Source organism: Blastomyces gilchristii (genome assembly GCF_000003855.2).
Source record: "Blastomyces gilchristii SLH14081 genomic scaffold supercont1.14, whole genome shotgun sequence".
NCBI lineage: Eukaryota > Fungi > Ascomycota > Eurotiomycetes > Onygenales > Ajellomycetaceae > Blastomyces > Blastomyces gilchristii.
In genome coordinates this window covers 1,351,938-1,375,515 of record NW_003101669.1, presented here as the reverse complement: position 1 = coordinate 1,375,515, position 23,578 = coordinate 1,351,938, and the positions used below count along the sequence as shown (strand labels likewise).

At 43.0% G+C, this 23,578-nt stretch overlaps 6 protein-coding genes across 6 annotated transcripts; 3 read left to right on the top strand and 3 right to left on the bottom strand.

The window, feature by feature from the left end:
* The first annotated feature begins 2 nt into the window (after positions 1-2).
* Positions 3-3,123, top strand: BDBG_06750 (uncharacterized protein). Its single transcript, XM_002623265.2, has 2 exons — positions 3-615; positions 759-3,123. Exons 1-2 carry the CDS (start codon positions 450-452, stop codon positions 2,366-2,368), a joined length of 1,776 nt encoding a protein of 591 aa, XP_002623311.1. The 5' UTR covers positions 3-449; the 3' UTR covers positions 2,369-3,123.
* On the bottom strand, positions 2,733-5,353 carry BDBG_06749 (malate dehydrogenase; the record flags this gene model as incomplete). The annotated part of the gene is made up of 9 exons (XM_031722759.1): positions 2,733-2,744; positions 3,023-3,081; positions 3,714-3,832; positions 3,860-3,895; positions 4,044-4,109; positions 4,276-4,406; positions 4,509-4,658; positions 5,012-5,127; positions 5,290-5,353. 9 exons carry the CDS (start codon positions 5,351-5,353, stop codon positions 2,733-2,735), a joined length of 753 nt encoding a protein of 250 aa, XP_031579609.1.
* A 987-nt stretch (positions 5,354-6,340) lies between these two features.
* Positions 6,341-7,337, bottom strand: BDBG_06748 (uncharacterized protein; the record flags this gene model as incomplete). Its single annotated transcript, XM_031722758.1, has 2 exons — positions 6,341-7,157; positions 7,261-7,337. The coding sequence occupies 2 exons, from the start codon at positions 7,335-7,337 to the stop codon at positions 6,341-6,343; spliced, it is 894 nt and encodes a 297-aa protein (XP_031579608.1).
* An 848-nt stretch (positions 7,338-8,185) lies between these two features.
* Positions 8,186-10,328, bottom strand: BDBG_06747 (uncharacterized protein). The gene is made up of 3 exons (XM_031722757.1): positions 9,428-10,328; positions 9,072-9,352; positions 8,186-8,975 (listed from the first exon to the last, which is right to left on the bottom strand). Exons 1-3 carry the CDS (start codon positions 9,517-9,519, stop codon positions 8,533-8,535), a joined length of 816 nt encoding a protein of 271 aa, XP_031579607.1. The 5' UTR covers positions 9,520-10,328; the 3' UTR covers positions 8,186-8,532.
* Positions 10,329-10,605: 277 nt separating this feature from the next.
* Positions 10,606-14,418, top strand: BDBG_06746 (eukaryotic translation initiation factor 2A). Its single transcript, XM_031722756.1, has 6 exons — positions 10,606-11,242; positions 11,351-11,420; positions 11,487-11,558; positions 11,635-12,064; positions 12,148-12,376; positions 12,441-14,418. Exons 1-6 carry the CDS (start codon positions 11,218-11,220, stop codon positions 13,805-13,807), a joined length of 2,193 nt encoding a protein of 730 aa, XP_031579606.1. The 5' UTR covers positions 10,606-11,217; the 3' UTR covers positions 13,808-14,418.
* A 6,834-nt stretch (positions 14,419-21,252) lies between these two features.
* On the top strand, positions 21,253-23,566 carry BDBG_06745 (NADPH oxidase; the record flags this gene model as incomplete). The annotated part of the gene is made up of 9 exons (XM_002623260.1): positions 21,253-21,389; positions 21,494-21,520; positions 21,631-21,700; positions 21,760-21,859; positions 21,919-21,981; positions 22,044-22,067; positions 22,133-22,626; positions 22,693-23,223; positions 23,291-23,566. The coding sequence occupies 9 exons, from the start codon at positions 21,253-21,255 to the stop codon at positions 23,564-23,566; spliced, it is 1,722 nt and encodes a 573-aa protein (XP_002623306.1).
* Between the last annotated feature and the right edge of the window lie 12 nt (positions 23,567-23,578).

Sequence of the window (23,578 nt, the reverse complement as noted above, 5' to 3'; positions counted from 1 at the left end):
TATCCTCGCAAAGGGGCGGATTGGGGGAAATCATTCGAAGCAAGGGAGTAAGAAATATTTGTTGTTGCTTTGAGGCTAACCAACTACCGCCACTGCTTCGCAATTATTGCCGATTCATTCGTTCAGCTATTTTTTAATTTTAATTATGGCGAGTTTTTTTTCTGCTCTCGGAATCCAGAGTAGTAGTTTATTATACCTATAAAAACAATATATAGCTAAATAGAGATATGTTGGTGGTGTTCTTTCTCTCATCGTTATTATATATATTTAAGCCAACCGCAAACCACTGTCCAGGCTAATAATTCCTCGCCCGCCCTTGTCCTTCACCAACTAAATAAAACACCGCGCATCTGCCCACCAACCACATCAGCACTCGAGTTCTGTTGCTCTCCCCATCTCGCCGGGCAACCTTTTTGCTCTCATGCTTAGACTGTACCGATCCTCCTACGATGTCTGGATCAAATCCTTTCCGCCATAAGAAGAAGCCTACTACTACTACTAGCATCGACGACCAGACTGCCCCGCAACAGGCATCATCCATATCAGCCCACGCCAATCACTTATTAAACCACAGCGCAGCGATTGATCCCGCAGCAGCAAGGACCCGTGGCGAAGGTGTGCAGCCTCAAATTATTTTTTATCCATCTTTCGTAAAACAACGAGAAGAAGGTTCCCGTATTTGATAAGTAAGGGGGGGGGGAGAACATTTTGTCAGGGGGCTGGCTGACTTGAATCATGTCTGCTTGCTACACCACTAGGTCCTTCGCAGCCATCCCACCGCCAGAAATCCGTCCGCATCGCCTCTCCGCCCGTCGCAATACAGCCCTCCTTACATCTCAGTGCTGGCGATCATCCGTCGCCATCCAGTAATAGAGCGTCGATCCTCCATCACGGTGCACACCGTGGGTCACCGCCCCCTCCATCCGTGGAGGAGAGCTCGGGCTCAGAGGACCACTCCGCGGGAGATCCCTTCAATCCGGATGCTTCCGGGAGTGGTGATGAAGACTATGGGGATATTGGACAGGGGCGACATGTTGCAGAAGGGAAGCATGGGGTGATAGGACTTGGGCTTGAAGGTGGCCGGCGTGGATCAAGAGAGCCGTACGGCGCGGAGCGGGCCGTGTTTCCACATGTACAGGATCCAACTACACCGCGGAGCGATTCAACGACTCCACTACCTTCAGCCATGAAGGGGAAGAGGGCGACTATGGATGTGGACGCGTTTACGAGAATGCTTATGACTGGAGAGACAGGCGGAGCGGGAAAGGAGCCCGTTTCCGCCGCGCGGCAGCCTTTTGAGCCCACCCAGGGACCAGCCATCAGCGACAGCAGCAGGAACGCAGATACAGGATCTACATCAAAGGACCTTATTTTCGAGACGCGAAACCTGCCGCGGATAGAGACACCCCGGACGTCGTATGAGCTGTCGGCTTCGGAGGCGGACGATGAGCGGCGGAAACTGGCGGCCGCCTTGCCCAAACCAGCGGAAAGGCCGAAACCTCCGCCTCCGAAAACAAGGCGCGGGAAACTGATCAATCCCAGCACTGGCCAGACATCCCCTTTGGTTGGATTGGCCTCTCTTACTTCCCCAAATCATCGCTCCGCGTCGCCCGCGTCATTATCATCTCGATCGTTCACAGAGCAGGAAAGCGGTGACGTCAACAAGCCATTTCTTTTAGTGAGCTCGGAGCAGACTTCTCATGATTCAGAAAACATATCTCCCCTACCGCATCAGAAGCGCCCACCTACTCCACCCTTAGCTAGACGTCGCAGCCAGATGAAACCGAGCAATCCAAGACTATCAAGAAATAACTCCGCCAGACACTCCATGCCACCTACCAACACTATCAGGAACTCAGCCACAGCATCATCCATCCATACCTCATCTCCATTAAAATCCCCGCCTCCTCCCCCGTCCCGACGAAAAGATCGTGAATCATCAGCTTTCCCCTCTTCAGATACACCACCATTGCTACCCCACGAACGACAGCAGACATCATCGCACCAGCGAAGCGATTCCCGAGAAGATGCCTCAGACAAATCCAGCCTCCGTAGCGTGGAGACCGCGTCACCAATATCCAACAAATGGGCATCGCACGGCCCACCACGGCCGCCTCCACCCAGACGAGGGGGAGGAAGTAGAGCTAGTCTAGATGAGTCGCGGCCTGTTTTTCTGGGAGCCACGGATTCGTCAGCTGCGAGGATAGATATGAAGAACGCGGAAGACACAAAGTCTGGGGCTCCCGGTATACCGCCGCAGTCGCCGTCGCAGTCACATGCCGTTGATATCCTTGCGGATTTGTCGCGGTTGCAGAAGGAAGTGGATGATTTACGGGGTCGGTATGAGGGGCGGAAAGCGAGTGGGTGACGTTAACCTTTTTTTTTGGACGGAGGGATATTATGAATGAAGGAGGAAGAAGGGATAGTAGAGAGCCTGAAAAGAGGTAGGTAGGTGGTGCACGCAGCCGAGCCGCCCCCTCTGGCTATACATATTGCGTGGCCCTTTTGAGCGCTTGATGTTTTTTTTTTAATGACCGTATCATTGAAATGTATGTTTTATCCGATTTCCATGCCTGTCCCCGAAATAAATTTTTGTGATTTTCCCTCTCAAGCCTTTTGATCGCTGCATTTGGCATATTGATGCAGGGCTGGACCTGTTATATGTTATAATGTTTTCCTTTTCGGACAAGTTTCTCCCCATCTATTTGTTCTCTTATCGATGTATAGTCTACCTACCTTACCTTCTTCAATTTCGTTAGCGCACGAAATGTGATAAACTATATCATATGTCGTACACATACATCTGTTCCGTGTTTGTATGTCCGGTTCCTTTTGTTTTCATTCTGCTACTAAACCCCTATTCCGCCCCAGTGAGGCAAACTTGGACAGGGAGGAAATGGAAATGCGTAAAGCAACTTGAAAATCTTTATATACATTATCAAACCCTCTTCTTCCCCTTGCATCTTCTATCTACCTGGGCCAACGAAATATGTGCTGTCCAGACATTCCAGCGCCAACATACCCTAACACTTTTGAGAGTCCCCAGACCGCCCCATCCCCTTATCCCATCATCCCTTCTCACTGGTTAAACATGAAATTTTGTTAGTCATCGCAGCCCTTAGTTAACTCCGCCTGCTTAGTAGCGGCCTATATACTCTCCGCCCGCTGCATCTGCACCCCCGAATCCACCACTGCTCCAACTCATTCCCATGACATCCCTCGGCTGCGCCTTTATGTCAAACGCGTGGGCTTGTTTAGAGGGAAGACGATCCAGTGCGCTCGACATACCTGGCCATCTCTCTGATTATCTGTTCAGATGAACGGCGGAAGCTTTCGTCGAGGTCCCAATTAGGACATGCGGCTTGACGCTCTTCACGACGGCATAGGGATCAAATCAAGTCCGCCTTTCGTCTTCCGGGGGCCTAGCCATCCCGTGCGAAGGTAGACTGGGCCGGTGTTAGCTGATCGCCTTGGGGATGTGAGGAGGAGGCCCTGTTTTATCGATACGCCTGTGATTGGAATATGATCAGCCTTTTTTTTTGCATTTGTTTTTGCCCATAGGTGATTGTGGAAAAAAAAAAAAAAAAAAAAAAAAAAAAAAAAAAAAAAAAAAAATGGCCCCGGAAACTGCCAAATCTGCTTCAATGCCTCATCCTTCGACTTTTTCGATTCCGCAGCTGTTGCGTCCCTGATTTGCGCTGCGATGTCCGTACCTGCTGGCCCGGCACCGAAACAAACGACCGGGACATCATCAGTCAATTTGACTTTGCTAACCTGCAGCGCGGCGAGGAGAGCAGCCAGCGTCACGCATCCAGTCCCCTGAATATCGTCGCTAAAAACAGGTCATATGGGGACGAACCCTGTCCGTTGGGCATTTGGGAGCGGGAAATCTTCACTGAATGGAGTGATATATGTCACCAGAGTTCCTTTAATCAAAATTTGGGGAGGGGGAAAAAGGGGGGGGGGGGGGTGGTTCTGCCAAACTGGGTTTCCCTTAAGCAAACAGACTCACAAGTGTAAACTATGTATGCATTTGGAGATACCTCTTCCGCGCGGCTTTGACGAATTTATCCACAAAGTTCATCGTATTCCTGCCTGAGAGCGCGTTTCTGTCGTAGACCAAGATACAACTCATCGTTCACCAATTTCTCATTCTAGCAGGGCCCAACCCCCAACGCGGGTGTTTCATTTCCCGTTAGCCAAAATGCGCCCCCACAATGCCAAAGAGCCGCAAACACAGAGATATGATTGATATATGCATTGGGCGCCATTGACTTTACACTTATTCCACAGTCAAGCACGACAGGCAGCTGCCGCGTGCCCATAGCGCCGTGAGGACCAGCTTGGCCAGGGAAATCAAGATCCCGCTGTTCGCCTTGATCGCCTTGATCGCCTATTCCTAGAATCTTTTACGGACAAACACATGAGTTAAGGAAAAAAGCTGTGGGGGAGGGGGGGGAGGGAACCGATGATGCCGCGGAAAGCTTTTAGGCATCATGATATCGGACCATGAGGCCTCTTTCGCCGTCGGTGATGACGATGCAATCTATCTCCTCCCCACTGGCCCCGAAGTTGGCAAGGTTGGCAAGACACTCGTCAATCCGATCCTGGTCGCGGATATTCAGAAAACAGCCCTCCGGCGGTCTGAAGGTTCTTGACTAAATCTCAATTGCTTCAGCTTCTGTTGGCGTGTAGATTACGCTGAACATCTCCTTGAGGTGTGTTTGCATGAGCTACTTGAATTTGAATTAGAATTAGTCACATCTGATTCGAAAAGATACAGCAGGCGGTATTTTTGTTCTATTCCCCCTCCCCCACCCCCCCCGGCAAGAATATTGGGGTACTGATTGGGGTACTGACTTCTTGTATAGTTGTATCCGGGCCTGGTATAAAGGAACAGATAGACAGACAGACAGACATTATAAAACAACACCTCATTCTGCGCCTTTCATGCTCGCCATAAACGTGTTGTTCGCCAGGTCATCCGGCCGGCTCGCATATATGCGCATACGCTCTCTCTACCGCGTTCGTCCAGCGTTTGGACATTGGACGGCAGCAGGCCATGGAGCTTGAATGTCTGTCTTTCATCATCTGGGAATGCAGTGCCCTTGTTATAGTATGAGCTATCTAGGTTCTCTCTTCCCTAGAGGCGGGTGGTGGTGTATGTTAATTATTTCGAATGATCCATTGTATGGTTATGGGGCAAGTTATATGTTGGAAAGAGACGAGTGGGAGCAAGCTTTGCCGTGCAAATAAGTACTGATGGATGAGTAGAATGTATTATCTCACCTGGTACCGACATTCCAACGGACCATGCGTTGCTCTGGGTAGATTGTTGAATTTTGAGGGGCATGATTCAATTACTTTTTTTTATTCTTTTATTTCTTAGAATTTGGATATTCCAGAAGGGTTTAATTTATTCCCGGTATATCTATTTAATTTAAATCGTTCAAAGGATATGAGCAATTCTTCCAATTCAAAATAGCGGTTTATCAGTATCCTACCTAGACCTAACTGTGGATTAGCAGGCTGGAGTGAAAATGTAATGAAGAGAAAAGAAATTCTGTAATTGAGTTAGGTAACTATTGCAGTGAACATTGATAAATAAATGAATGTGTTGGATTTTTCCATGCAAATAGATGACACCACAATGCATAGAAGCCCCCCTTTTCCCACATTTTAAGGCATGTGGAGAGATTTTTCCTGACCACCTCTTTGCACAGTAGTTAACAATCCTCTACAAAATACCAAAATTTGAGAAGCCGAGCAAAAGTTAAAAACAAAACCAAAATATATCCATGGATGTCTGCTTTGTTTCAATCCAAGGGGTAACTTTACAGTAGCAACCATCAGATATCAAGGCCCAATGTTACAAAGGCAAGACTTGGAGAAAGAAAAGACAAAATACAAGAAAGGAAAAGAGACAGAAAAAAAATGATCAGGGATGCGAAGAAGAAAAACGACACTACCTTGAGAACAAAAGTAGCAAAAGAATCGGAGTCAAAAAATAATAACAGCTCCCCTTTCTTGTTCCCACCCCCATATCCTCGTCCGAGAACGAAATTTGATAGCTTTAAAAGCAATTTGGAAATCAGATGAAAAAATACACACATAAAATTCCCTTGAAACAAGAATAAAAACAAAAATTTTACTCATTCGTACATCGTCTTTCATTCCATCATTTGTTCGTGAGTCGCTTGCTTTTCCTTCCATTCTTTCAACTTTAGTTTTTTCATATTTTTTTATCCCGAATGACATTTCTGAACTTAACGAGCATCACCATCGAGATCTACACGACCCGGAGGTCGAGCTGTCGTATCCACAATGTCCTCGTCGTACGTCATGCCGTCGACCATCGAGCTGTCGTATCCACAATGTCCTCGTCGTACGTCATGCCGTCGACCATTCGCGCGTCAAAATTCGTCTCCGCGTTGTCGTTGTTGGCCACTAGCTGTGGCTCGGGGGTAGTAGATCCCGCCGGCGAGGTTGATGAGTTGAAAGGGCCATTCTCCGCTGCTCCAAGGCTTGACTGTGTATACGAGGTATGTCCGCTGCCTGTTTGTGGCCGATAGTTAGGCGCAGGGCTATTCCTCCCACCGACCCCGCGGTTGCTGGAAGCGACGGAAATTCGAGCTGCGGAGGTTGAAACGGGTCCGCTTACGGTGCTGCTTGCGCCCTCACCGAAACCGACAAGGCTGGAGTTTCCTTCGTCGCTGAGTCCGCCTAAGCTGGAGACACCGTCGTCGTCACCTAGTCTGTCTTGGTCCAGGTTGTCGCTGCCGCTGGCCCAGGTTGTGCGGCCGCCGACGGAGCCCGTGGCGCTGGCGCTGCCGACTGTGCTTCGTTCTTTTAGGTAAGGTTGTTGCAGATGGTCGAAGTAGCCTGGGGTTTGTTGAATGGTGAATCCACCTGGCAGCCCATGCGTGTTGGCTGAAGGGGTCGTCCCGGCTCCGTTGGGTCTCGTGGCTACGCGCTCCAGGCCTGCTAAGCGTGAGATACGATCTGCGCGTTCTGCATCCAGTGTTGTTGTGGACGTTTCGGAAGCGTTTGATGATCGATGGCCATGGCGGGTGTGGTAGCGGCTGCCTTGGTGGCCATCCTTGATGGCTATGGTTGAGAGCGCGGAGAGTGATGTTGTGCCAGAATTGGGTGTGCCACTGGTTAAAGAATGTAATTGTCAGCAAGACCTTTAATCTCATAGAAATAACCAGATAAAGTGCAATGTTAGGTTGGAAGGGGGGGGGGGGGGGTGTTTCTTACGGGCCCATGTCTGACGGTGACGGTGTTACGGGGTCAGAAGGTGGCGGAGGAAGATCGATCAACGTAGGTGTCGTCATTTTTGATATGTGTAAAAGCGTTCTTGACCTCTGAGAATGAGAAAGAGAAACGAGTCGCAAGAACGAAAGCGCAATTAAGGGATAAAAAGAAAAGTAGAACTGATGATGTAAACGGGTTGAGGAAACGGAGCTTAGCTGCTGCGAAATCGGAGTGCGACCGATTCCCGTTCCGCGACAAATGCGCCTTTCGCTCGATTCTCAAACAGAACTAATCTTCTTTGTTACTTTTTTTTGACTCTGGATGCTCAGGCTCCCTTAGTCCGGGTCGTATAGAGTTAAGGCCTAGAATCGAAACGACCAGGTTGGATATGCGTTAAAGTCTCTGTCCCATGTGAATTAGATCCGCAGCTCGCTGAATCGTGAGGCGAGTAAAGGCTCCAGACTATATAAGGCTTGGGCGTTTCAGGGGTTGCGAGTAGGTAGTTATGAACTAAATATGCGAATATGCCGGTGAACAACAAACAGGTCCCGGAGAGGTTTAACTATTTATACAGCAAGAAGTTCTTAAAATCGTTCAGTAAACTATGATTCAAGCGCAACTTGGACCAGGCGCGATCTAAGCCGGGCAGCGGATATGATGTCCCACAGATTCCTCCTCCCCCACTTTGAGAAGAAGGTTCGAGCCAAATAACTGACGGAGGCAAATCGTGAGTTTATTATGACTGGACGAGGCGAGGGGGACAATACGTAGTAAGATGTGGAGTTGGGAAGATGAGATTCGAAGGTCTTTTTTTTTACTTCTTTTTTAGCGGCGCAGACGACGTCATCTGTTCTTAACTGAACGCGCGCAGCAATTTCGTTCTATATTATTAGTGAATTAACAGTACAATGCTCATATTTGGATTATTAATAGTTACGAAGTAAATGCCAAGTTGATTTTATTTCTCCAGGTTACTTCACATTGTGTTTATGAATCGAAGATGCTCCCAACTTTTCGAAGCGCTTTGAATTTCCTGTTATCGTTATACGGCCGCCCACAACAAATCAGTTCGAGCCCCTCCATCGCCCGGTGAATTCGCGAAAAAATCCCGAAAATAGCTCAGATTTCAAGAAATCTAGCACATTTCACACCCTTGTAACTAGGCCTAGCCAGCGGGAGGTGGCATGATCTAGCCGTCAAGGATGAAAGTAACCATATAACAAAAACGAAAAATAGAAAGAAGTTCAAAGCAAAGAAGAAAGACTAGAACTTAAATTAGCCGCGCTTTCGTCCCTTCGGCTTTGGTGCTGCCGCTGGTGCGGTGATCCGCGTCCTGCAACGTTTCAATACCCGCACCCCAAACGACTTAACCTCAAAACAGAGCTCCAAAAACTCAGGATCCTCCAGGAGAGAATCCAGGTTCGGTCCACATGATATTGCTAGGCAACAGAGTCGAAGTAGGCTATCCTCTTCTTCGCCGTCTTGTGTATTTGCGTAGACGTAGCGAATATCACCTACGGTGAGCAAAGGACATGGAACGCTAGTTACACCAGCGATGAGTTGGTTGTGGATGTGGTTTTTGAACCAGGGGGCTTGGATTTTGTCCGCGAAGATATAGGATGAGAATAGTAGGCGCACGCTGCTGGATGCTCCTTTCTTTTTGGGTTCGAGCAGATGTGCTTCGTGGCGTTTGAACTGCTCCGTGCGCAAGTCCGTCACTAACAGAGAAGCCGTTACTGATCATCGCCCTATTTATCCCAAAATGCACAGACAAATATACCCCTTCCGACCTAGAAACTTTCTCGAATACTTACAGGGCAATTCAGTTTCAGGCTGCGAAAGATCGATGTTACTACCGGAGATTTCTCCGTCATGAGATTTCCCGGTGTACAGCCACTGAAGAAACACAGCGAAGGTCCTGACGTCGTCGTCTGGAAGTCTGATCACACGATCTCTAGTTTCGGGAAAGTTGTTGCGCAGCATGCCGCGAAAGAAGAGAGATTGGGACTTGAGCAGTCCCTCGTGGACATTGAAAATACGCTGCACCCCACTCTGCGAGCCGACGTAGATCTGTAGGAGATCAGTCGAGGTGAACCTATATTTGCGACGCTTAGTAACAAGGACAAAAAGGGCAAACACTTGAGGGGAGTTGAAGAGGTGTGGAACATACTTCCATAGGTGAGGAGAATGGTCGATTGACGGCTCAGGTAGAGGCAGCACACGGACGTCAGCGTCTCGCTTTGGAGGAGCGGCTTCTGCCATTTTGATATGGGGAGGAAATCGAAGCTCCTTGAGGCTAGCGGTGTATTCAGTAGATGTTATGTTGCCTGTGATGATGAAAGTAAAGCTGGTGTATCTGATGAGCAGTAATTAAGAAGAGAAGGGTGATTGATATGATGAAGGTTTGAGCAGTCTGTTAGATAAAGCTGACAGTTCAGCTTGCTAGTTGCAGCGAAGTGGCTGAAGGAGCATGGGTTTAACTGTGATCAGACCAGCTCAGGGTTCCCTGTGCTGTGGAGGCTGTATATTCTCACTTTGAAGTCCAGTAACATCGAAGGGAAGGTTGCTGTGGTTCGTTTTGATATTGCACGGGCAATTAGAGAATCTTCAACCCAACGACGTCGTAGACTGCATGCCGACCACATTCATTAACTTAGCAATAGTGCACTAGGATTTCTAGATCCTAACATAATAGATATATTTCCTTGCCAATCCAAGGTAAAACTTGTTTAGCCCTATGAATTGAGAGACACTCCAAGCAAGAGGGCCACGTTATGGTAACAATGGGAACAGCAGAGAAAGCAACCTTAAACTACATTTCTGGTGAGCTCAAAGGATTTCGCTGCCTTCTAGAGAGCCCAAATTCCAACGAGTTTTCTTTTGTATCTTGATTCAGCTCATCTGTTTTGACATTTCTCAAGTCCGCTAGTCAGGCATGACAATGGACAATGTGGACTGTGAAACGAAATCCGCTGACTCTAAACTCCTTCTTGGATGTGTGATAATCAAGGCCCTGGACCTAGTGGGTTGATATATATATATATTCAAATGATGTGGTTTGTATACTTTTTCGTACAACTATTGCGTAGAAGTAGAAGTAGGTAGTTAATCTGTTATATCGAAATATATTTATTAGCGCTTCATATTCCTTTTTAGTCTGGAGGCTCAAAACCGTCTGCAGGATCCAGAGCCGCACTCAGCCGCACTCAGCCACACGCCCTACCAACTGCACCGCCACATATACCTCCCCAACAGGGCTTAGCGCGCCCTGCGATCTGCTTACCTACTCCGCCTTCAGCCCACATCATCGAAAACTCGAGAAAAATTGAGGTTTCGACTGTTCTTCCTTTCTTCTTCTTCTTCTTCTTTTCTTGTTCTTGTTCTCTTCCACCTCGCCCGCCCCTCTCCCCCCTCGCCCTCCGCCCGCCCTTCTCCGGTGATCCTTGGGATTACTGTCTCCGTATCGCTCAACCGCTGCTCAACAGCCCTGCCCAGCTACAGACGATAGCTTAGCTGATCTCCTGCGTTCGCACAACCAACATCATTTTGTTTCAAGCACTGGCTGGCATTTACTTGTCAAGCTCGGTAGAAGCAAAGGATAAAGAAAACGCAAAAGAAAAACGAAGAGCAAGGAAGTGACAGGACCAGATACAGATAAATCTCTTCTGTTCTACTAGCTTGGGGATATTGGCATATTGTCCGTGTTCCATCCACCGCCCTGCGTATATCAGATACACAAAGATACACAGCGGAAAGGTGACGTACCAAATTTCGAAACTACGGAATCGGGAAAACTCGTTGTCCTTGCCACACGATCAATTAAAACGCTGCATACTGCATAGCAGTTTAGAGGTCCAAAATCTTGACCTTTTACATTGCCATTTTCCTTTTCATTGGCCCTGCTCTCCACTCTTCATCTCAGCTCTCTAGCTCTCTTTTGAACTGTGGCTTTGAGTAGCCATGGCAGCTCCAAATCAGTATGCGTGTGAGTATTTTGCCCGCTTTATTTAAGAAGCCTATAGCTCCTAGAGTTGTGCACCCTCATTGTGCGTACATAGTGCATGTTGAGAAAGTGATACTTACATCCTCGTAGATCGAACGCAGAAGGGTATTTCCATCGTGGATGCAGCTCCAGTCTATGAGTCCTTACCCGGGTTTACGAGGTATTTAATGGCTGGCTCTTACGGGTATGAAAATTAAACTGGTGCTAATTTGGTTTATTCGTATAGGCCGGATGGTAACTTGCGCTGCTGCGCTTACTCTCCATGCGGTCGATATTTTGCCTGGGCGGCTCCAGAAGGGTATGTGCATAGTCTTCCTCACCACGTGTGACTTTTTTCTTTTCCTTCTTTGACTAAAAATAACTTTCTGCAACAGTGTTGTAATTGTCGATGCCTCTGTTGGCCACGTCATTACTACCCTCCCGGCCGATAATGTCTATGAATTGGGCTTTTCACCCCTTGGCACATATATTATTACTTGGCAACGACCTTCGAAGGACGAGAACGGCGATGCCGTCAAAAATTTGAAGGTCTGGAGGGTCGTTGAAAACGCCCTTTCCGATGAGGGTAATAAACATGAGCATTCATTCATCGGAAGCTACGTGCAGAAATCCCAGACTGGTTGGAATCTTCAATATACACCTGATGAGAAGTATTGCGCCAGAGTCGTCACCAACGAGGTTCAATTCTACGAAAGCGGAAACTTAGGGAAGGTGTGGAATAAGCTGCGGGTGGAAGGGGTAGTGGATTTTGCGCTCTCTCCGGGAAAAAACAACTCAATTGCGGTTTTCATTCCAGAGCGAAAGGTTAGTCGGAGTTGATATACATTTCTGCTTTTTTTTTTTTTTTTTTTCGTTGCCTTGGCCTAACCCCATCTTCAATGGTCTAGGGGCTGCCGGCATCCGTGAGGATTTTCAATATGCCGCAATTCAACTCTCCTGTTTCACAGAAGAACTTTTTCAAGGGAGATAAAGTCCAGTTGAAGTGGAACAACACTGGCACGACACTTATCGTTCTTGCGCAAACGGATGTCGACAAAACCGGCAAAAGCTACTACGGAGAAACTACCCTCTATCTCCTGAGCGCTAATGGAGGGTTCGATTCAAGAATCGACCTTGGTAGGACAACGTAACCCATTTTGTTTACACTGACATATCTTGTTGGCTAACTTGCAGTATATAGACAAGGAAGGACCCATTCATGATGTGACCTGGTCCCCGAACTCGAAAGAATTCGGTGTTGTTTATGGATATATGCCTGCCAAAACCACCATTTTCAACAATCGCGCTGTCGCAACGCACTCGTTTGCCCTCGCGCCTAGAAACACCATAATTTTCTCCCCTAATGGAAGATTCGTGGTTGTTGCCGGTTTTGGCAATCTTGCTGGGCAAATGGACATCTATGATCTGGACAAGGATTATACGAAAATAGCTACGATCGAGGCATCCAACGCCAGCGTGTGCGAGTGGAGTCCTGATGGCAAATTCATTTTGACTGCCACTACGAGTCCGAGACTCCGAGTCGATAACGGAGTACGCATTTGGCATGTCGGAGGAGGGCTAATGTACAACGAGGATTTGACTGAGTTGTACCAAGTCTGCTGGAGACCCCAATCTGCGACGGTTCACCCACCGGAAAACCCACTCCACCCAATGCCCACTCCGCACCCCTCTGCGCTAGCATATCTAGCTACCAAGAAAGCGCCTTCGAAACCAGCCGGGGCATATCGACCGCCCGGTGCCCGCGGACAAACCACTCCGCTAGCATTTAGACGAGAAGATGAAGGAGGGGAGAAATTTGTCAGGGATGAATCATCATCTACGCTCAGCGGCAATGGCCCAAATGGATTTGGTAAGCCCAGACGGCGCGTCGTTCCAGGCGCAGAGCCCGTTGCGGAGTATCTTCCACCTGGCGCCGCTCCGGGAGGCGGGGTAACACTCCCCCCTGGAGCTGAAGGGGATGAGAAACTCTCAAAAGCCGCCGCGAAGAACAAGAAAAAGCGCGAAGCAAAGAAGGCAAGGGAAATGGCGGAAAAGGCCGGTAATCTGGCGGCCGATGCTGGCGCAGATTCAGGTATCTCAACTGGACCCAGCGCTGACCGTCGGGAGCGAAGAGGTCACTCACGCAGTCGATCTCGAGGAAATACTGTTTCTCAGACGCTCGATCCCAACAGCTTTAACCGCCAGAACCGCGACCGGAGCCGCAGCTCCCATCGTAGACAGCGCAGCGATCATCAAAACCGCACCAACGGCGCTCCTGCCACGGGGCCTGGAAACCATAATCGCCCTAGTGTTAACACTCGTGCCCCAGCACCCAACAGCACATCGGCACCAGCACCACCAGACGTGACTGTCACGTCTCCAATGACTCCTAGTGGTGGTACGATCCAAGATAAAAAGATCCGCGGGCTTCTGAAGAAGATCCGCGCTATTGAAGAGCTGAAGATGCGCGTGGCGGGCGGGGAGAAGCTAGAGGATACGCAGATGAAAAAAATCCGGACTGAGGATGGGGTGCGGAAAGAGCTGGAAGCTCTGGGATGGGCGGGATAGAATTACTCCTCGTATCCACTTCCGCTCTTTTTCCTTGTTTTGGGGCACAAAGCACCGGCAGCTCTGGAAAAGTAGATAGCGACTATGGGCTACCAGGGCGAAGCTTTATTTTTGGTACAAGTGGCCTGTAGAACAAGGGGTGGCCGCGTTCCTCTCCCCCTATTGTTGGAACACTCGCCAGTACGGTTAAAATGGCCTGGAATGATGTGACTTTGGATTAGAATATAAGACCGAAAAAATCAATATATATTATACATTTACCTGCACACCAGTTGGCGTGGATCTTAGAGCATTTGCTTTCTTTTACTTTTATCTTTTTTTACTCATCTCTCAGAATCAATCGATATCTGATGGTAGCCTGCCTGGCTGGTACTTGAACTTTATTAATCCTATGCACAAATGTAAGCATTGAGTGAGGGCTTCTAATTTGTATGATTTAATTGTTCTACGTTATTACTGCTCAGATTACTCTCCTGAACTGGGTTGAGCTGCAAAGTATGCCGCCTTGCATTGCCCGTTACACATGGTTTGAACATAGACTCTGGCGCAAACGCTGCTTCTGCCCTAGCCCAGCCAACCAGCACCGTCAACGCCAACATCGTGAAGCAGACATGAAACAGATAATGCTACAAAGGTGCATGATTGGGGTCGGCCCCGAATAAATATGGACGCTACTTTTATGGCTTTCCTACTCGATCGAGGCGCTTAGGGGTGTCATTTTTTTATTAGTTACTTCCCACACTCTGGAACCTCATCATAATACGGTATCATTTCTCCTGGTTTTGCTTTGCAATCCTTCTTGGAAGTTTACTTGAAGGGCCAGAATTGATATCCTGCCCCCCATAGGGCCTGGGCGAACGAAAAGGATGCGCCAGACACCCAGCTAACTTACACACTCTCATACCTGCCCGCCAAAGATCGGTAGCCAGTGCATTCGTTATTGTTCCTCACGCGAAGTCCGCCAAGTTCTAGGCTATGGACTGTGTCGGATTGGGTGTCACAGATGAATATGTTGGAGACATATGAATCTTATTTGTATCAAGATCTGCTTGTTATATTATCTGTACACTATCTCCTATATCTATTTCATACAAAAGATAGAGCTATTTATAGTAAAATATATGTGCGAGCCAAGAGAGCTAGCATAAGCAAGTATTAGACAAGTGTTGTAGTAAGCTGATGATGATGAGAAATATTGTAGTAATATGATGTTGGTGATGTTCAGTAGTGTATAACCTCTTTTTCCTGACACACCCCCTTCAGCGAATGTAACATGTAAATGAAAGTGTAAATGAAAGTGTAAATGAAGCTGCAACAAAAAGAGTGTAGATGAATCTGTAGAGATTATATCAAGATAGATCATTTATTCTGCTTGTGCCTTGATGATATCTGATATATCAACTAGTCCTAGCATCTTGACAAATTCTGTATGTTTCTGGCATGGCAGAGCCTTAGTGAGGCCATCTGCTGGCATCTGGGCTGTAGGCACTCAATCAACTGTAATATCACTGAATTGAACACATTCTTGGAGCCAGCTTTCATATATATCAACATGGCAGAGCTTTGTGATTATAGAGAGGTCTTTCTTTGTAAGAATGTCAACAGTTTGACAGTTATCACATTGAATATGAATCTTGTGATCAGGTTCAAATTGAATATGTTGAAAGAATCTATTTCATCAGATAAACTTCTTATCAGCTCATAAGATAGTAACAAGCTCAGCTTCTGTGATAGATGTAGTTATAATTATCTATCTATTTGATTTTCAATCAACAGTCTCACTGAATAGTTTGAAGATATATTCTTATATAGAGTGACAATTCAGATTATCTGTAAAAGAGATATTACTAACAGCTTCAATAATATTAGATTTGAGATCAAGTTATAGAGATCTGTCAATGTTATTATTATATTGAATAGTGAGATTCTTCATATTACATAGATAAGATATTATTCTATTCATCTCTGATAAGTAATGTTCTGATGAATTCATCATAAATGTAGCTAGTTTATTCACTGTATATATGATATCAGAGTGAGTCATCACTGCTGAGTAGATACAGAAGCTGATACATTATTAATAATAATGAATTTTTATGAATATAACTGACTTATTAAAAGACTCTAATGAAGCATTAGTTAGTAAGATATATATCTTATAGATGTGTGTGAGATAATATGTATTAACTATCTTATTAATATAAGCATTCTGACATAGTCAGAGCTTCAAGTTGAGATGATTATATATTATTCACATGTTAAGAAATCATTTCAAATCTCTTATCTATTGAATCTTATAGACATTTTTAAGATCTTTGATTAGTTAATCTCTTTCTTTCAAATCTTCTCATTGTAATAGAATAATGATATCATTTATATAGAAGAAGATGATTAATCAATCATTAGAGAAGAGACATTAATTCTCTGATATTGAGATAAAGTCTAGTATTCTCAATATTAAAGATAGTTCATTTAATCAGAGAAGAAGTGATCTGTATAATTTATATAGTACTTATTGAAGTTTTAGTACATGATTTATACACTTCAAATTTTACACTCTCTTCAACTTTCATTATTTATCAGATAGTTTTATATATACTAGCTCATCAATATCACTATTAATAAAGATATTGATTTCATCTAGCTATTTCATATCTAGATTAAATACTGCTGTTAAAGCTAATAAGATTCAGAAATCTCTGATAGCTAGAGTATAAGCTTTTATAGTGAGATCTGTGATTGATTGAAGATCTTCATATACACAGATATAAGCTTTGTATTTCAAAAGAAAATCTTCATTATTGAATTTGTAGATAAATACTTATTATAGAGAGATAACTGAGACATCTCTCTGTAATCTGCTAGTAATTTTATATATATTCTGTAGAGATATACTATCTTATTCTCTCTTAACAGCATTCTCAAATTCTTCATAATATGAGTGTTTTTTGATATCTACTCAGTGATTCAGTGAATCTGATAGTTGAAATCTATGAATTCTTGAAGAAATTAATACTGTTGAGATAGATGTCTTGTTAATAACTATGAAAACAGTATTAGAAAATAAATTTTGAGACTTGTTAAAGTCTGTGTATGAATTTGAATAAGAGAATACATCATTGATCATTTAATAAGCATTGTTTTTAATAATTGAAACTGTTATAAGATGAGCAGCTCTATATTTTTAAGTTCTACAGTCTTTAATGATATTAGCTTTATTAAAATCAACACTGATATTATAAGCTCTAAATATAATATTTCATGTTCAATTATCTATTACAGCTGAATGAGTATTAATATTAACATCAGAACCTGTTAACTCTGGTATTGAATCTGGTGTTAAATCTGATGTAGAAAGAATTAAAATGTTATTTTTCTTCTCTATTTTTTCAGAGCTTTGAGTATTTTCTTTGAAATGAAAGACATTAATATCTGCAGTGTCTATAATCTCTTTCAATTGATTGATAGAAGTCATTGATGATTCTCAAACTTTTATATATAGAAGCTTCACCTTCTTAGATACTTAATCTCTTAATTGTCTTTCAATGTAGAGATCTTCTGAGTTGAATTTTCTATTCTTATTAAATATCACATCTCTTACTCTTATCACCTGTTCTAAGTGTGAAATTCAAATTTGATAGATGTTTATAGAATCATATTTAACTAGATATTTAATATATACTCAGAGATTTAGCTTCTGAGAGCAGTTTCTATTGAGAACTTTATTCAGTATCTTTATATAGATGTGACATCTGTAGATTTGAAGATAAGTATAGAAGTGAGATTTGATTTATAGAAATTCTTTCAAAACTCATAGAGATGACTTTCAATCTAGAATTCTAGTAGAGATTTAATTCACTAGATAGGTAACAGTAAGTGTGATCTCAGAGAAAAGTGATTATAACAGAAGAGATTCTATTCATAGAGTTCTTATCTTTGTTATTAATATTGCTTCTGCTTACTCTGCTGTATTATTTTACTTATAAATATACTCTGAAGAATACTTCATCTCTAGATCTTTATTATTCACTTAATTTATAAAATCATCTGCTTTCTTGATTACAGTATTATTATTAATATGAATAATCTTTATAGTAGAGTTGAATTGATATTTAATTCAATTGATAACTTGTCTAAGAGCTTTTCAGATTTTTGATTTTTAAATAGCTGTTATAGCTATATGAAAATGTAGATAATCACACATGAAATGTATGAGATAACACTCATTATTATAGCACTGTGTAGAGTCATGTATAATATCTGTGTATAGATGTTTAAATGGTATTTGAGATCTAATATAAGAATATCTAGATATTTGATTTTTTACATTAAATAGATAACAGAGTTTACAAAGCTCAGTGATAAGCTCATCTGCAGCATCTTCTAGATTAATGATTTGAACATTAATTGCATCATTTGTAAGCTTTTAAATGATAATTTTTAATGAATATTCTAATCTCTTATATCATGTAGACTGAGTAGCTATAGAGATCTTAGGTTTTTGAGAAGGTTTTATATGTATTGACAGATTGAAAGAATGATTTAATAAAGTGTATTTTAACAGATTAGAAGAAGAATTTATAGAAGTTGAAGAATTTAAAGATATTGTTTTTTCAGATATAGTAATATTAGATGTATGTAATATAATAGCTGCATTAGCTTTAATTATGAATTTTTTCAATATAGTTGAGAAAACAGTTATATCACTATATTCTATAACTAGCAATCTCTTAAATACTTTAATACATGTAAAGATTATATTATCTGTGCATTTTCACAATATGAAGTCTTTTTCATTATAATAGATGCCTTCTATATGAAAATACAGTTTCCATGTGATGATATTTATATAGAAATTCAGAATGTAAGCTGTGTTAATAAGTTTTACATTGAACTGCTTTTCTACTTCATTTATTATAATAGTTCTAATAGTTTTATAATCTTTAACTTTAGTGCTGAAATTATCTGTATAGACTTCTACATTCTCATTCACAGATGTAAATAATAGAAAATGTGTTTGATTATTGTATATATACTGTTCTGCATCAGTATCAAAGATTCAGAAGTTTCAGAGATAGAAGTGTGAATTTAAAGAGTTCATTAATATTTTTCAGATCTGCTGATTAATAGATTGATAATTGATAGATTAATAATCTGATTACTTCAGAATCATATCTTCTAGAACTGCTTTATTAACATCTATTATATCTGTATTTATTAATAAATCTCTTGATAATACATAATCAATATATCTCTTCAATTCTTGATTTTTAAGAGCTTGATCAATCTGAGTTCTCTTCTTCTTATTTTTCTTCTATTCAGATGACTTTCTTGATGAATTAAGATAGTAGCACTGAGTGTATCAGTGACAGACTCTGTAGATACAGTTTCTGAATATCACTAATAATAATTACTGAGATCTTCTATTAAGAGTAGTAAAGTTCATAGATTTATCTTCTTTAAGAATACTCATTTCTCTATACTATTTCTTGAAGTTCTTAACTAACTTTATTAAAGATATGACATCTTTATCATATCAGATATTCTTTATTCATGCTTGTATATATTCTGTATTAATAGCTAGATTTATATTTAAGAAGTCTTTCTTTAAGTTGAACTATTCAGCTATATTTATCTCTTTGATATTATCTTTGATAAATGATCAGTTATTTAATTACTTTTCTATATCTCTATTTTTCAGTGCTTTACAGAGATCATGATATCAGATTCTCACATTATCTTGATAATCTGTGATTGTAAGTGAGAGTCAATCTCTTAATAAATAGATAATCTTCTTTATATTATCATTCTTACTGTATACATGTTATAGCTCTATGATATTCACTGTTCTTCATATAATATCTTATATCTTTATCATATCTTCATTCAATTTCTCATATTTTATATATTTGATTTTTCACACAGTGATCTTAATATTATATACTATCTTAATCTCTGTGATAGCTTTATCTGAATACTCAGGTTTCAGAGGTTCTTCTAGTTCAGAGAAGATATCAGATTTGTCAAGATTAATGAAGTCTGATATCTTCTTATTCTTTGCATATTCTAGCATATGCTTGTATCAAAGTTTTCAATCTTCAGAAATGCTAAGATGTACAGTTGCACTAGACATTGTCTTGTCTGTCATATTAGTTATATTGAATGAATTGAGGAATCAGTTCAAGTATTTGTGAATATGATCAGAAATCAGAATGTATAACAGTTGAGTATATTGAAATGTATATAAGTGAGAATCTATCATCTCAGTTCAAATGATAGTTATCAGTTTAAATGAGGATTGAGATCAGTGTTTGATATAACAGTTGAGTTGATCAGACTGTATATGAATGAGAATCAATTGTCTCAGTTCAAATGATTGTTGTCAAATTTGAATGAGGATTGAGATTGATGTATCACACTTCTCTTCAGATGCTGCTTACCGGGCTCATAACTGTCGGATTGGGTGTCACAGATGAATATGTTGGAGACATATGAATCTTATTTGTATCAAGATCTGCTTGTTATATTATCTGTACACTATCTCCTATATCTATTTCATACAAAAGATAGAGCTATTTATAGTAAAATATATGTGCGAGCCAAGAGAGCTAGCATAAGCAAGTATTAGATGAGTGTTGTAGTAAGCTGATGATGATGAGAAATATTGTAGTAATATGATGTTGGTGGCGTTCAGTAGTGTATAACCTCTTTTTCCTGACAGACTGACTGTTCTGATACCTGCCCTGTCACAGGCTCTGCCTGAAGGATGTTTTGCATCTTCGATGATTCCTGCGGCCGGCGCTCAGCCGGGACAATGAGAGGTTCATATCGTGTTCCATTTTCTCTTGATCTCCTTTTAATGCTTTTCTTTTCCTTTCTCTTTTTTGTTGTTATTTTGGTTTACCTCCTCCTTTCACGCACTGCTGAATTCTTGCTTTTCTTTGCGCCTTGATCCCTTCCGTGTTTCCTTGTCGCAGAGCGCGTCGTGATAGCTCGGTCTTTTTAATACGAGGAACAGCCGTCACGGTCACCGTTTGGATCGGCTGGGTGGTTGGGCTTGCTCCAAGTCAAAGGCAGTAAGGATTGTATATCCGTTGCTCTCTCTGCTGTAATACCCAGGCGTTTCATCCTATTGACGGTCGTTTTCCTCCTCCATTCTCATTTCGCGGACATATATACTTTTTAATTCCCTTCTGCCGATTTTGTACTCTCAAGCTGGTTATTGAGAACAAAACTCGGTGTAGACTTTTCAATATCCAATCACCATCTTTCACATCTGTGCGCTACAACAAATATCTATAGGAGGCTTATACGAAGGTTACCATTTTGCCATCATTCTCACACTTTCGCACGCTTTTAACCTTAAGTGGGCCCATTGTTATTGAGTTATCTATTGGAGCCGTCCTCCCATTCCTTATTGGGTGTCCCTCAATAGTTACACAGCCATGAGCAGTGGAGGAAGCTCATGGGGTGGCCAAACAGAACGAGCGAGATGGCCGCCCTTGACGCGGATGTTGATGACAGGAGAGATGAGTGGAGAGCCGCCACGGGATTTAACTTTGAAGGAGAAATTTGATCGATGGTATGTTTCTTTTAAAAAAATTTCTTAGAGGAGTTAACCTGTGGACAGGATTGATTTTAGCCTGGAATATATGGCCTCGTTGCTGATTTATGATTTTGGAATAGGATGGTTAACGAAGGGTGGAGAAGACTGTGAGTTACATCTAGCTACTGAAACTTTCCCGCCTACGTCTCTAGGATCATTTTTGTATTATCTAGATATTATATCGAGTGGTGTTAGAATTGCTGATTTGATATGTCAGATTCGTCTTGGTTTTCATCGTCTCCCATTTTATGATATTTGTGTTTGGATTTCTAAATTACCAACTAAAGGTGCGTTGTGATACTCCATTCTCACTGAGCAAAAGAATGATATTAATGATTTATGCTAGGACAATCTTAATGGAGCGAGAGGGATCTTTGGTCCTACTTTTGCTATTGCTCGGTCATCTGCTCTTGTTCTGCATTTCGATGTTGCCCTAGTTCTCTTCCGTAAGTTGCCTAGAGTTCTCCTGTATGTACTGCAAGTCCGAGCTGACTGAGAAATATAGCTGTCTGTCGGACCCTCATATCACTTGCCAGACAGACTCCGTTGAACGGTATTATTCAGTTTGGTGCGTGAACCATTCTTGCCTTTTCTTGGATCTTGGTAGTCACTCACTGACATTTGATATAGATAAGAACATCACATTTCACAAACGTTCGTCAAATCACCCTTGCCAATTGCGAAATTCCCCGTATGCCGAATGCTAACTGGGTTCTTAGTTGTGGGCTGGTCTATCTTTATCTTCTCATGGGTCCATACAATCGCCCACTGGAATAATTTCGCCCAACTTGCTGCAAAACAAAACCTAGGCTTTAAGGGATTTATCCTTGCCAATGTGGCCAGCGGCCCTGGCTGGTCAGGTTATGTTATGCTCATTGCCCTCACAGCCATGGTCTTAACGGCGATGGAGAAACCACGCCGGGCAAATTTCGAGCGATTCTGGTACACACACCACCTTTTTGTCATATTCTTCGTTTTCTGGGCCGTGCATGGTGCATTCTGCATGATCAAGCCGGATTTCCCGCCTTTTTGCAACGGCATAGGCGTATTCTGGCTCTTTTGGATGTACGGGGGAGCGGTATACCTCCTCGAGCGTATCATGCGAGAAATCCGTGGACGGCACAGGACGTATATTTCGAAGGTTATCCAGCATCCGAGTAACGTCTGCGAAATTCAGATCAAGAAGGAGAAGACGAAAACTAGAGCCGGCCAGGTGTGTTGAGACTTCTCCATACACTTCCAATATATGTTCCTAACCTACTGCATGCAAACAAAACAGTACATCTTCTTATGCTGCCCGGAAGTATCTGTGTGGCAATATCACCCTTTCACTCTCACAAGTGCCCCTGAAGAGAACTATATCTCAGTCCATATCCGATGTGTCGGGAATTTTACCAAAGCGCTCGCGAAGTCTCTCGGTTGCGATTTTGAAAACAAGGGTGGAGAAAAGGCCAAGGCGGGCGTCTTATCAGTTGTAGGTGTTGATAAACAAATTGCCGACGACGATGTCGATCCCAAAATACGCCGCATTTTACCTAGAGTGTACATAGACGGCCCATTCGGAAGCGCGTCTGAAGATGTATTCAAGTACGAGATCGCAGTTCTTGTGGGAGCGGGTATTGGTGTCACACCCTTCGCTTCGATCCTGAAGAGCATCTGGTACCGCATGAACTACCCACAGAAGAAGACCAGGCTCCGCAAGGTATATTTCTTCTGGGTGTGCAGAGATTTTGGCTCTTTCGAGTGGTTCCGTTCTCTGCTGCTAGCCATCGAAGCGCAGGACATGGCTAATCATATTGAAATCCATACCGTATGTGCACATCACTACTTCCAGCTCAACTACTGCGTTTTGATGCCAATTGAAATAAAATCTATAGTATCTCACTGCCCGCATTAAAGTCGACGACGCCACGAATATTATGATAAACGATGCAAATGCAGAGCAAGATACCATCACGGGTCTGCGGGCGCCGACAAACTTTGGCCGTCCGAACTGGGACATGGTTTTCCGGTCGATTCGCAAGATCCATGCCCCAGCTGAGGCGGGCGTGTTCTTCTGCGGCCCTAAGCCCCTAGGTAGCGCGCTTCATGTGAAGTGCAATATGTATTCCGAACCTGGATTCAACTTCGTATGGGGCAAGGAGAATTTCTAGCTTGGAGGGCTG